This window comes from Alligator sinensis, unplaced genomic scaffold (assembly GCF_000455745.1).
Source record: "Alligator sinensis unplaced genomic scaffold, ASM45574v1 scaffold40_1, whole genome shotgun sequence".
Taxonomy (NCBI): Eukaryota; Metazoa; Chordata; order Crocodylia; family Alligatoridae; genus Alligator; species Alligator sinensis.
This window is the reverse complement of record NW_005842595.1, coordinates 216,761-229,837: the sequence shown is the minus strand read 5'-3', so window position 1 is coordinate 229,837 and position 13,077 is coordinate 216,761. Positions and strand designations below refer to the sequence as shown.

At 38.2% G+C, this 13,077-nt stretch overlaps 1 protein-coding gene across 9 annotated transcripts in view; it reads left to right on the top strand.

Annotated features, from left to right (window-relative positions):
• YAP1 (Yes associated protein 1) overlaps window positions 1–13,077 on the top strand; it is a 124,545-nt gene that overhangs the window by 91,164 nt on the left and 20,304 nt on the right. For 3 of the 9 annotated variants that reach the window (XM_025214698.1, XM_025214691.1, XM_025214694.1), the window contains 2 exons: window positions 955–1,148; window positions 3,291–3,338. In XM_025214698.1, the coding sequence (XP_025070483.1) occupies window positions 955–1,148; window positions 3,291–3,338 (242 nt within the window). The remainder of the gene's footprint in view (window positions 1–954; window positions 1,149–3,290; window positions 3,339–13,077) is intronic. The other 6 variants (XM_006032937.3, XM_025214695.1, XM_025214692.1 and 3 more) reach the window with 3 other exon arrangements.

Here is a 13,077-nt window from a genome sequence, read left to right as displayed (position 1 = left end):
CCTGCTGAGTTTGAAAGGTCTATAGCAAACAGCAGCAGTGTTGCAACTTCTGTTTAAGAATCCCTAAGAATCCTTTATAGTGGAAATTAAGTCAAATATGAGGATTGTTACTAATTTATCCTCTTAGAAAATACCTAACAGTATTCTAGGTGTTCTTCTATGATTGAAAATTCACCCTGTCTAAAGGAGCTATCAGTTTTTCTTTTGTGCTGAAACAGCTTGTCATCCCAGGTCAAATGATGGCTTCTTAACCAGAGGTCCTATATGCTTTAAATGTACAGGAGGGTGTAATTAAATGGTACTGGATGAAATGAAAAGAAAAAAAATTACTTTAAGGAAAAATGCTTATGTAACAATGAGATATATTAGTTTCCCAAGGCCAAGTAGTAGAAACTCCAGTTTATTAGGATTATTTAAAACTGGAGAATACATTTTAGGGGATGTTATTAAAATAACACGATTTAAAATTAGGTGATCCACTATATATGTTCTGTTGTTCAAACATTTAGTGCTCTCTAATATCAATACTGTTAGATCTAGATGAATATACCGGACTTGTCTGATACTTTGAAAAAAAATTACTATTAAGGAAGTTAGATCATGTGAATGATCATTCTGATTTTAACATAATATTTTGATTGCAACCATTTTATTATTTTAGTTGCATGTTTGCACTACCTCTGAATAGAGATCCAGACATTCAAACATTTGCATGTCATTTTGGTTCACACTCTTCAGAAAATCTGGACTATTACAGTGAAATCACAATAATGACAAACAGTTATTTTGGTTGTACATACATCCTGTGAGAATCAATATAGATATATGGTTTGTACAGTTGTGGTTTGTAGGGGATTATGAGTTTTCATATAAATCACATTAAGGACATTTCTTTTTCTTCTGCAGACACATTTGAATTATAGTTTTAAAATATATATTGTTTTGGCTCCTTAGCTATGAATCCACGAATCACCCAAAGTGCTCCAGTGAAGCAGCCACCTTCATTAGCTCCTCAGAGTCCTCAAGGAGGTGTGATGGGCAGTGGCAACTCCAATCAACAGCAACAGATGAGATTGCAACAGTTACAAATGGAGAAAGAGAGACTGCGACTGAAGCATCAAGAACTGCTTCGGCAGGTGAGGCCACAGGTTAGACACATGCTTCCACTATATGTTCTTATTTTTGTATGTTTCTGTTGTGCTTAAATTGTACTTTGAGTGTAAAGCATGAGTGACCACATGCAAGGCTTTAAGCCCCAGAAGGACTGCAGGATTGTGCTACCTTTGTTTTGTTGCATCATCAGCTCAGCATGGAAGCCTCAGACATACCTTGTGGAAGGTGTTTGCTTCAGCAAAATTCTTCGCTTACTGATTTTCAGGTGGCAAACTTAGGAAAGCAGCACAGGCTGATGATCTTATCAGAGAGAGAAGGTTTTTTCACGTCCAGTAAACCTGGAATCATTCAGGAGGCAGAAAGGCTGGGTGCCTACAGCATTCCTTTAACCATCATTTTAGGGGAGCAAAAACCCTTTTGAATAGACACCTATTCAAAAAAGGTACATTTTTAGAATACATTGCAATCTAGAAGGATCCCAAAGTCTTTGTAAAGTTCTGTACTATACATGGAAGAATTGTCTTATTGCTGAAAGCTATCCAATTGGGAATGAATTGTCAGGTTGGAAAATGTATTATCAACCCTTCTTGGCTTTGAACGGGAAGTTCTCTTATGTGCAGGTATTTCAGACTCGTGCTTAAACTTTAAGCTGTTCCTTTTAGAACTTTTCTAGTACCAGAAAATGGGCATTGAGAGTTTATTTACTTGAGTATCTCTTTAGGAATTGGGAACTTTGGATTTCAGTTTCCAACTTTTTTTCATTTGTGAACTTAGAAGCAAGAGTTTTAAATAATTTAATCAATTTTCTCCGTCCATAAAATGGCAATGACTGCCTTTCTCGTAGGATATTTTGAAGATTCATTTGATTAAAATGACTATGAAGATGGAAAATATAGAAATTTTTGCTATTATTTATTTAACAGCAGTCTTTTCAATGAGTAATGGCAGTATTAGCAGGAATAGAGGAAAAAGAAAACATAATGTAATGCAGTTTTGTTAAACATATCTAATGTTGGGTAGGGACATAACAAATACATATATCTACCATTTAGTAACGGATGGAAACACGTTATTATACTAATTATATGTTGTGCTAGAAGCAGCTCTTTATATGAGGAAAATGAAAAAAAAATTACATTAGAAAGGTCTTACGTTGTCATGACAAGGAAGTAATTCCAATAGTATTCACTTAAAGCCAACCAAACTTCTGTTGAATATTATATTCCCTTTTACTCTGTTTTTTTAAACTAGCTTTTAATGTAACATTTTACCCAGATTTGATTTATAGATAACAAATTTTGGTTTAGTTTTTGCAACCAAGTTACTCTGGAGACTGTGATATTTTGTTCCAATAAACAAAAGTTCTATTCATTTCAGTATCTTTGGTAGGAAGTTGACTGTTCTTTTGTCCTAGATATTTAGGCATTCTAAGTTTTTAGAATATTTGGAAGTTTTTTGACTTAGGTGAAGCACTAATCTCTTCTTTGACAAGAAAGAACCTTAATCTTATCCTGTTCACTTCTCATTTTGGGTGATGGGCTTTATACCAGAAGATAACATCTTCATGTCCTCAGAGATAACTTCTTTTTTTCTTCATCACCTGCAGTCGACTGTCCTTGTCCTGGAATCTAGCTCCCATGATCTTTTGTACTCAGGGCCAGATTGTAGGTATCTTTATCATCTCTGGATACAAGATGGGAGATCCTTATAGAGTCCAGTGCTTTTTCTTTTCGTTTCGTTTCAAATACTTCAGATAAAAACATGTCTTTAAGATAGCATCTGGTCTCTCTCTGCTTCAGCACCTGGGCTTCTGTTGTTCCTGCTTTGCTATTAATCCTCCAACAAATGTCTACCCTGTGCTAGCATGCTCTTAGATAGGACTTCTAATTTCCTTCTTCCCTCAGTTTTCTTGGAGAAATCTGACTAACTTTGGATGGAGTGACCATCAGTTTCCTTCATAATCTTCCCCTGGGCGTTTAAGCTTCTATGTCATTCATGTACTCAGTTTTTTTGTTTCGTTGTGCGGTGATTTTCATCGGCTCTTAACTCTCTTATCCTATCTCATCTTGGGCTGTCTTGGGGACTTGATACTACAGGATGGTGTTTGTAAGTCAGCCTGCACACCTGAACCATGCAGCTTTAAAGTAATTTGTATCCATCTTATTTTTTACTCTTAGGCATTGCGGAATATCAATCCCAGCACAGCAAATTCTCCAAAACATCAGGTAGGCTCTTAACTGATGTTTCAGCATAATTAGAAGGGGGAAAAAAGCATTAAATTAGGCTAGGTGAGGAGCTTGTGAAATCATCCTGAAAAACAACTAGCCATTCGCTTTTTCAAGCCACTGTCATGACCCTAACATCTGTGTTTTAAATGGTACATTACTTCAATATTATTTCAGTCTCAAAACAATTGGGGAATTTATTACATTTTTTTGCATTGTATTGCAAATAACTTTCTCTTGTTGATCATTCTTGAGGATACTGAAGTACCAATTCTGATCCTATCAGAATAGATAATGTATCTAACCTCCCATTAAATATAACACAGAGTAGCTTGTGGTGTTCAAATACTATTCATATGTTTGAAATGTGGTGGTGTTCTTAAGCACAGTTTGTCTAAACAAATCCCATCTAGAGATTAACGCTCCTGTAAGTTAAGGAAATAAACTCATCTAAAATGCATGCAAGGGATTTAAAGGCAGCAAGCTTGTAAATACAGTATCATTAAGAATATATTAAACTGCTGAAATAGTTTCTGGAATTGAATTATGTATAACATGGAAATCAGGTTAAACAGGCTTTTGCACAAATATAGTTTGTGCATAGATTTTTTAAAAAAAACTATGGAAAAAGAAATAGCGAGAATGTAAAGAATAACTGGGTTCTGGGTAAATAATTGAATGTGAACTCCTAGACCATGGAGAGTTGAAAGCAATGGAATGTTTAATTTGAAAGGTGTATTTCCCTAGATGTCTTAAACCTTAGTTTCACTTTGAACTTGTTACAGTCATCATGTGTAATATTCTTAATATGCCCATTCTTTGGATATTATTCATATTGGCAACTTGAATAGCACATACAAGCTACATGTTTTTGTAATAGGGAAACAAAACAGAATAAAGATACTAATATTACACATTTCCACTACCACAAGAGTTACTTCCCAGGACATGCCGTGTTGCCAAATGGAGCTTCAGAACTTATCTTACAAAACTTCTATAAGCTTTTACATTGTAAAGAGAAATCTTCAAAATAAGGACTTCATGAAAACATGTGCTATGCTGTCTCCCAAAGTCTAACTGATACCCTGGAAGAAAAAAAACCTCTGAAGACTAACTGTGGTAACTAAAATGCCATTATTATCTAATTCAGTGATCATTCTTTGGAGAATCAGCTACCTAATGTGTATTTACATCATTGTTGGTTGCACTGGTGAAGAATGGGAGAACTGTCCCTAAATTACACTGGGATGAGGGGCGTTATTCAAATTCTTTCCATTTCCAGTCTCTCCTTAAATTCAAGTTAAGACACAAGTAGCCACCAACAGATGGGAAAGTGATGCTTTTCTTCCTGAGCTCTAGATGTCATATCTCTAGCATCCAAGCTGGCATCCTTTTTTTTGTATGTTCCCCACCTTACCCCTTTCATAGATCAGAACTTCCACATTCTCTTCTTCTTACAGCAGCCATCAAAGTTGCTTGTGGACAACACAAAAATATACATCAAGTTGAAAGATATTGGGTTGCAAATAAATATTTAATAAAGTTAAGAACAAAATAGTACAGTGAACATAGTACCAATTGTTCATTTTCATATTTAACTCAGTAACAATATTGGGCTGAAAATACTCAGGTTTCTACTTGCAACACAAAATGGTACAAAAGCTACAGGAACCTTGCTGCATAGTGTGCTTTATGGGGTCATGTGTATAATAGTTGAATGAATTAAAACAGGTACAAAATAACACAATGGTCTTTGATCAGGATTGATTTAAACATTTTTGCTAGTGGTGGCTTTTGTAAGTCATAATCATGTGGACCTCTTCTGGATCAGCATCTAAGTGACACCCTCAGTCTTATTCTACAGGCTGGAACAGGTGAATGGGCATACGGGAATATCAGGATTACGTATGAGATTGTTTAGTTCAGGCTTGCATCAGACTCGTCCTTGTTCCCAAGAGGATGTGTGGGACCTATTATATAGTCTGCCTTTTTGGTAAGGGATTCAGTTGTGTTTCAGAGTGTGACCTGAGAGAGACAGAAGTGTGCAAACAGTAGGTCACTCTGTTGTTGGCCTGACAGCTATTGTTCCACTAGTTGTATAACAAAATCTGAATGCATATTTAATGATTTCTTCATATGTCACTTTAACAAGGCAACGAGTGGTCAGAGATGGAAGGAAATTTGAACACATTAAAAAAAAGCATTGAGAGCTTATGCTTGCAAAGAGTTTTGGCCTTTCCTATCAGTAGTACTTTGGAAGTCCCAATTTGCAAAACTGTTATAAGTATTGGACAGCATGATAAATTCCTGTCTTCACCTGGGGAAAAAATACAAAAGTGTGATAAATTTCTTCAGTAGACTGCTTATTGCTGTCAGATCATTCCTGTGCTTGACAGATAAAATCCATCAATTCATACTGGATTAGCACTCCCATAATAGATTTTTTTGGTTTGGGTCAGGGGGAAGGGAATTTGTTTCTTTTAAAGTTTCAAGAAGTATTGAAAGTGCTTCAAGGTGTGACCATCTTTGGGAGCTTCCAAAAGCAGATTAGGCAAATATTTGCTTAGGATGGTTTAGACAAAAATAAACCTTTCTTTAGTAGGGAATTGGACTAATGGCCTCCTGAGGTCTCTTTCCAGTCCCAACTTTTCTGTGATTCCAAGTTGGATCCAGCACTCTTATCACTAGATTAATTAAGTCCTGTAACGGTCTTACTTCCAGAAGTTAAAGAAGCCATTATCTCTCAGATGAGCCCTTGTGCAAAAAAACCCAACATATCTCAGTGCTTTCATTTGGTTAGGGATTTCTCCCATCTGGAGTGAATGCTGACCTTGTGGTAAGGAAACTTTGACTTTACTGGCAGTCCTGAGACTACCTTGACCTGTTTAAGTCCGCTCTTGAGACCAAATAAGATAATGTTGGACTCTTTGGTCGTTTTCTTCTGACAGGGGACAAAAATCAAGTGTTCTTGCCAATTCTTTTAGCTGTCATTTGCCTTTGGCAGTTAATATGAGATATTTGAGTCATCTGTTCTGCACTGAATAGTATCTGTACTACTACCAGGGTTGAGGGTTGTGATTTAGGACATTATTTAACCATATTCTTTGGGCGGTCCTAAACAGAGATGTTTTGCTGATCTGGGGTGTTAGTGAGACAGCACTTCTGTGAAATTCTTTGGCAGAATATTAATTCCTTAATACACCAGTGTGTGAATCTAACATTGTTTTATCATCCATTGGTATGGTTGAAACTTGCTAAAGGAAAGTGTTCAGACAGCGCTTCAGCTCACATTTACGTAGTTAAGATCTGATGAAGAAGTTGCTTAATTTAATTTATTGCTAAGAAATGAAAAAATGTTGCAGGGAGCACTCTAGTATACTACTTTCAAAAGTGTCTAGAAAATGTAAACAAGACAGACTGTGAACAGTCCCAGTTAGTGAAAGGGAGTTCTATGTGGTCAGACTCTGGGCTGCATGCTGGCTGGCAGAAGAATGCTCAAAATGTGAAATTCAATTAATTAATTTTACTGGAAAGGCAGCATTTGTGTTTCAGCTTTCATGGGTACTGTAGTTATAAATATTCCTTGGCTCCTAGAATTGCATACCTGAACGACTTACTCAGGACAATAAATCTAAGTTAAATTTAAGTTTGTTTATTGGTTTAATATGTGGCGAAAGCAAAACTATTAATAGTACAAGGAGTTTCATGCTTCTCTGTTCATTCAAATGTGGGAGATGTTTGAGCATCAACAGCCAGAAATTACAGGGCAGAATATTTCTTTTTACATATGCGTAACTTAAACTAAAAGTATTGTCCCTTTTGGCAAGAAACAAGTTTCTAATGGACTTAAAGGCAAAATCATTTTGCTATTTTCTCTTTTGCCCACTTGTCTATATAACCAGGTGCATGGAAAGCATTTATCTTTCCAGCGAGACAACAGCTCATGAATCCATCTTTTCTCCTGCATTTTTACTTGTCTTTAACTCCCTACAGACTAGTGCTTATGACTACACTGGAGCTGTAGCATACTGCATTGAATTTCCAATGCATACTTGTGCTGTTTTCAGGTTCAGGGTTTATTCATTTGCGTCTTATATAGCATCATTTCCACCTCTATCCCAGTGCTTTCACTACAGTCAAACTAGTACTCAGATGTTATTCTAATTAAGTCCTAAAAATGATGCAACAGATGTTGCATAAGGAATATAAGCGTTTCTTCTTTTTTTAAAGGCTAGAAATTATGCAAAAGCAATTTAAGTCTAGAGGCTGCTCAAATAGCTAGGTATCAGCCAGTTTTTCAAAATGAATACAAGCCTATGAAAATTAGGATTCTTACATGATTCTTGAGTCAAAACCCAGTTTGAAGATTCCATTCATGTTTGGTAATTGCATTGTAATGTATCTGGCTTGCTTATGCATATTAGGTATTTGCCAAATGTTTCGAAACTTTTCTACACTGTGCCAGATCAATCAAGTTAGGTGCTACCAATGCCTTGCTTTTTAGATGCATGGCAATGGAGTGAACCCCATAGTGCAGGGCTAGGTGTCTTCGCCCCCTTTACTGTGCATAGAGAGATCCAATAAATCTATGCTGAACAGAGAGTTGCATTCAGCTAAGAAATTCTGAATACAAAGATATATCTGAATTCCTGCTCCCATCTTGCGCATAGGCACCTAAGTAAGAGCAGCAAGAGAAGGTGCTTCTGTTAATTTAAGACGTAGATCATAGGACTTGCTTCTGCGCATAGATGCCTAAAAGCCTCCTCGCAAAGAATACAGGAGGGCTTGTTCTTCTTATAAGATGACGCTGCTGATTGAGGATGTGGGTGCTGCCTGCCTATACTAGCCTAGTGTGTTGAGTTCTTGCCCAAGAAATGGAAAGCTAGTTTATAATCCCTCCTTGGCCTGTGGGAATTCAAACACTCATTTCCCAGCTCCTACAAAAAGAAGGTGGTCAAGTAGCTGCCAGGCTAGAGCCTAGGCTGTGTAGGGTCATTCTTTTGTTGAAACTATGCCACTCTTGGAAAGGAATGCAGGTTTCAAGCAGCCTGAAGGAATGTGAATGACAGAGAGCCTGATGCTGTAGTTTGGTGGTTGAGGCGCTCACCTGCATGGAAAAATTCCAGGTTCCATTCCCTGCTCTGAGAATTTATTACTGTTTGTTTTTTATCTAAAGACTTAGTGCGTTTTAAAATGCAGTCTGACGCTAAGGACTAAATTTAGGATTCGGGTCTCCTAGACAATGGCTCTTAATGCTAACTATTGTGTGCAAGGTGAATACCCCCACCACATCCTGCTCAGTGTGTTCTTGAATGAAGTTTCTTTGGGTAGTGTGTGGTAGCCATCTCCTGAACACACCTGCTAGTTTGTGGCTCTTCAGGTTATGTAGGTGCTGCTCTGCTTAGATTCTAAGCCCAAATGGGGCTTGATATATGCAAGTTCTTGACATGTGCAGACGGCACAACTGTAGCTATATAGGCAACTTTCAGATCAAATAGGGAGGAACCTAATGAGTTTAGTTACCTAGGAGCCTCTTGAGCTGGGTTAAATGGCTGCTTGTGGGTGCAAGAGAGTTAGGGTCTCTACTTAGGATTTAGATGCCTAATCTGCCACCTAAACCCAATTTTAGCTGCCTAGTTCCTTTTGTGATTGGGTAGAATATCTCTTGTATTCAGAGTCAGAGGTACACACGCGAAAACCTACAGGCTGAGAAAGGAACAAATTATTACAGGAGCATTTTAAAGGTTTAAGAGTTTTCTGGGAACAGTAACTGCCAAACTGAAAAAGAATAGGAAAGTGAACGTTACATTTTATACATTACTGAATGAGGACCTAGTACTGAAAACAAATGCCTGCGTTCTGCTAGGTTCAGTGCAGGTGTAGGACCTAAAAATGTTTCATTCATAGTTTATAAGCCTGAAGATAATAGAATTATCTGTTTATACCCTACAAACAAGGGCATTTCCCTAATAGTTTTAACAAGTTCCTTTTCTTCTTTTTTAGTGTTTAGATGTGGTCTTTGCCTGAGCAGCAATATGTTTGTAAATAAAAGATGCTTAGGCTGATTTGTGTAGTGTAACCATGCCCCTGCTTAGATTGCTTGCAAGGATTTGTTCCTGATTTTGTATATGAAAACATAAGCTTTTACAGATTAACCTGAAGTTACAGACCCATTTGCTTCTGAGATATTACAAGATTCTTAAATAGTGGGGGTGAGGGGTGGTAGAGATATGGGTGACCGCACTTGGTGCTAGCTTGTGTGGTAGGTGGTAGCAGCTGTGCATTTGCAATTGCAAATGTGGCAGCAGCCGCAGCTTGCTGTTGCTGGGCATGTCTCTGCACTGCTGTTCTTAAACATCTGTACATATTTTATTTGCTAGAAGGGGGCACTGACCACATTATTAATTTGGGTTATAGAGTTCGAGTATAGTATTGTTACACTGGTAGAGCATTCAGCTTCAGTTTGAATGAGTTGCGCATTTCATGAATAGCTTATAAATATAATGTTTTGTTTAACTAAAATAAACAAACTTGGAAAAGAACAGCTGGATAAGTTGCAAAGTGCTGAGATCACTCAAGTCACTTTCTCCAAGGAGTTGACTCTCATTTTGTGTTTCTACATAATATCCAAAATTAGAATTTCATACTAACCATAGGAGTGTTAAGCTTTTATTTTCCCTGAGGTAGTTAGAAAAGTTTGACATGCTTACAGAAATAGGAGGAGGTCAAGTCTTAGTAATCTCAGCCAGAATTTTGTCATACTTGTATTTGTGCCTCTAGAAGGTCAAAGAGTTCTAATAGAAACATATTTTTAAGATGTGAATAAAAATCTCATGTTTTCAAATAAAGTGATGAAAAAATAGATTACTTTCATAGTCTGGAAATCTTTCTAAACAACCTGTGTCATTCAGAATAGCTGGATTATTAGTATTATTTTTTTAAATAAGCAGAAAGTAAAAAAGACTAATCAGCAATTACATGATCATAGAAAATTCTTCTATACACCTGCACAGACGCTTCCTTTAAATGGTTGATATAAGATTTCCAGAGAACACAAGTCATTCAGTAGACTTGCAGTGTTATGAAATAGTATAATTAATTTACATTTGAATTTCTGGTCAGCATGTCAGTAATTAGTATTTTTTTTTTTCCATCATGAGCCAATCTTAACGGAGGATACTGTTTAATAATCCTCTTGGAAAATGCTGTAGTGAAGTCTTGACAAAATAGCTTTTTAGTGTAGTCAGTTTTCATCTGTGTTGCACCGGTCTACTCCTATATGAACCTTTCATGATTTTGGCAGTGAGGTGCATTTAAATCAAACAGGAATTGAGCACTGAGTGTATACCCAATCTCATTTGCTATTTAATCAAATTTTTCTGGGTTTTGTAGCTATTTGAATACATCTCAGAAGTTGTTGCCACACATTTATGCACTGTTTATGACCAAATGATGAAAGAACCTCGCTTCTTTTTACCATGACTACCTTTGGACTGCTCTCCCTTGAGGTTAAAACCCTTTTTTCTAAACAACTTGTATGCAGTTTTACAACCTCCCCCCAAAGTTTACTCCTTTCCATACAATCTGATTCTTGCGAGCTTGCCACATGGAGCTGAAATCTGGATTTTCAGCCTTATCAATTTCGTACTAGAAGCTTTTGAAAAATGGAGCTTTTAGAAAAACTGGAGTTTTTTGGTTTTTTTTAAGATATGCTAAATGAGTTGATGTGCACTGATGAGGTGCTTAGTCTTCATAGTGAGCTGTTATCTCAGTTAGTCGTATGCAAGCTCATTAGTACCAGTATTTGCTATATTGTCATTCCTTGGTGCCCTCAAACCAGGATGTTTTTATGTCAACCTCTGTACAAGCAGAGTAGAAAGGTGGATCTGATTCCAAAGAGTTTGTACTTGAAGTATGAGATGAGATAGATGGGTGATGATCACAAGGATGTGGAAGCAATATTGGTCATCATATGCAGTAGTCTCAACACCATAATAGTCTGTGTTGTCAGGATTTTCTGCAGAGGAGAGTTAAAAGGAGAGATCTTAAGAGCAATGAAGTGACTGTGCATGTCTAGAGAGCTTCTTTCAAGCATAAAAGTAAGCATGGAAAGAAGCACAAAGGTGTTTGTAAATTTAATGAGAAAGGGGAAGCTAGCTTAAGATGGGAAGAGACTGTGAAGGTCCTAGGATCTAAGATCATAAGATGGTAAAATTGATCAGGGAGACAAAGACAACATGGATAATAGGAAGGAGGGTGTGGAAATGGAAACTGTTGCATCCAGGGTGGAAGCAGAACTTCAAAAAACATAGTATACCCAAGTTAAAGTGACCAGAACTTACCATGCATAAAGAGTGACATTTCCAGCATGGATAGGTAAGTATAAATACCATTGTACATGGTCCTTGTGATGCCTCATTTGAAATATACATGCCACTCCAGTAACCCACACACTCCAGAAAATCCTAATAGGAACAGGATGGTGGGGAGAATGGCAAGCCTATTTGAGACGAGATTTTTCAAAGAATTATAGAATTGAAGAAAATTAGGGTTGGAAGGGACCTCAGGAAGTCATCTAGGCCAGCCCCTTGCTCTAAGCAGGACCATTCTCAATTATAACATCTCAGCCAAGGCTTTGTCTAGCCAGGTCTTAAAAACCTCCAAGGATTGGAGATTCCACCAACTCTCTGGGTAACCTTTTCTAGTACTTCACTACTCTCATAGCAAGAAGGCTTTTCCTGGTACCGAAGCTAAACTTCCCTTGCTGAAACTTGACCATTGTTCCTCGTTCTGTCATCTGCCACCACTGAGAACAGTCCAGCTCCATCTGCTTTTGAACCACCCTTCAGGAAGTTGAAGGTTGCTGTTAAATCCCCCTTAGTCTTTTCTTCTGCAGTCTAAATAAGCCCAGTTCCTTCAGCCGCTCCTTAAAAGTCATGTGCCCCACCTCGCAAACATTTTTCATTGCCCTCCACTGGACTCTCCAACCTGTCTACATCCTTTCTGTAGTGGGGGGTCCAAAACTGGACACAGTACTTCAGATGTGGCCTTGCCAGTGCTGAATAGAGGGGAATAATTACTTCCCTCAATCTGCTGGCAACAATTCTACCAATGCAGCCCGGTATTTCATAGATTTCATAGACATCAGGGCTGGAAGGGACCTCGGAAGATCATCGAGTCCAGCCCCCCGCCCAAAGGGCAGGAAGTCAGCTGGGGTCATAGGATCCCAGCAAGATAAGCATCCAGTTTCATCTTGAAGGTGTTCAATGAAGGCGCTTGAACCACCTCCGGTGGCAGGCTGTTCCAGACCTTGGGGGCTCGGACAGTAAAGAAGTTCTTCCTTATGTCCAGCCTGAAACGATCTTGAAGTAGTTTGTGACCATTCGACCTCGTCGTCCCTTGGGGCGCTCTGGTGAACAAACGTTCCCCCAGATGCTGGTGGTCACCCCTGATAAACTTGTAGGTGGCCATCAGATCACCCCTGAGCCTGCGCTTTTTCAGGCTAAAGAGCCCCACGGCTCTCAGCCTGTCATCATAGGGTCTGTTTCCCTGACCTCTGATCATGCGCGTGGCTCTTCTCTGGACTCTCTCAAGCTTCTCCACATCCTTTTTGAATTGTGGAGCCCAAAACTGGACACAGTACTCCAGCTGCGGCCTCACTAAGGCCGAGTACAGGGGGAGAATGACGTCCCGGGATTTGCTTGAGAAGCATCTATGGATGCAAGCCAGCATTTTGGTC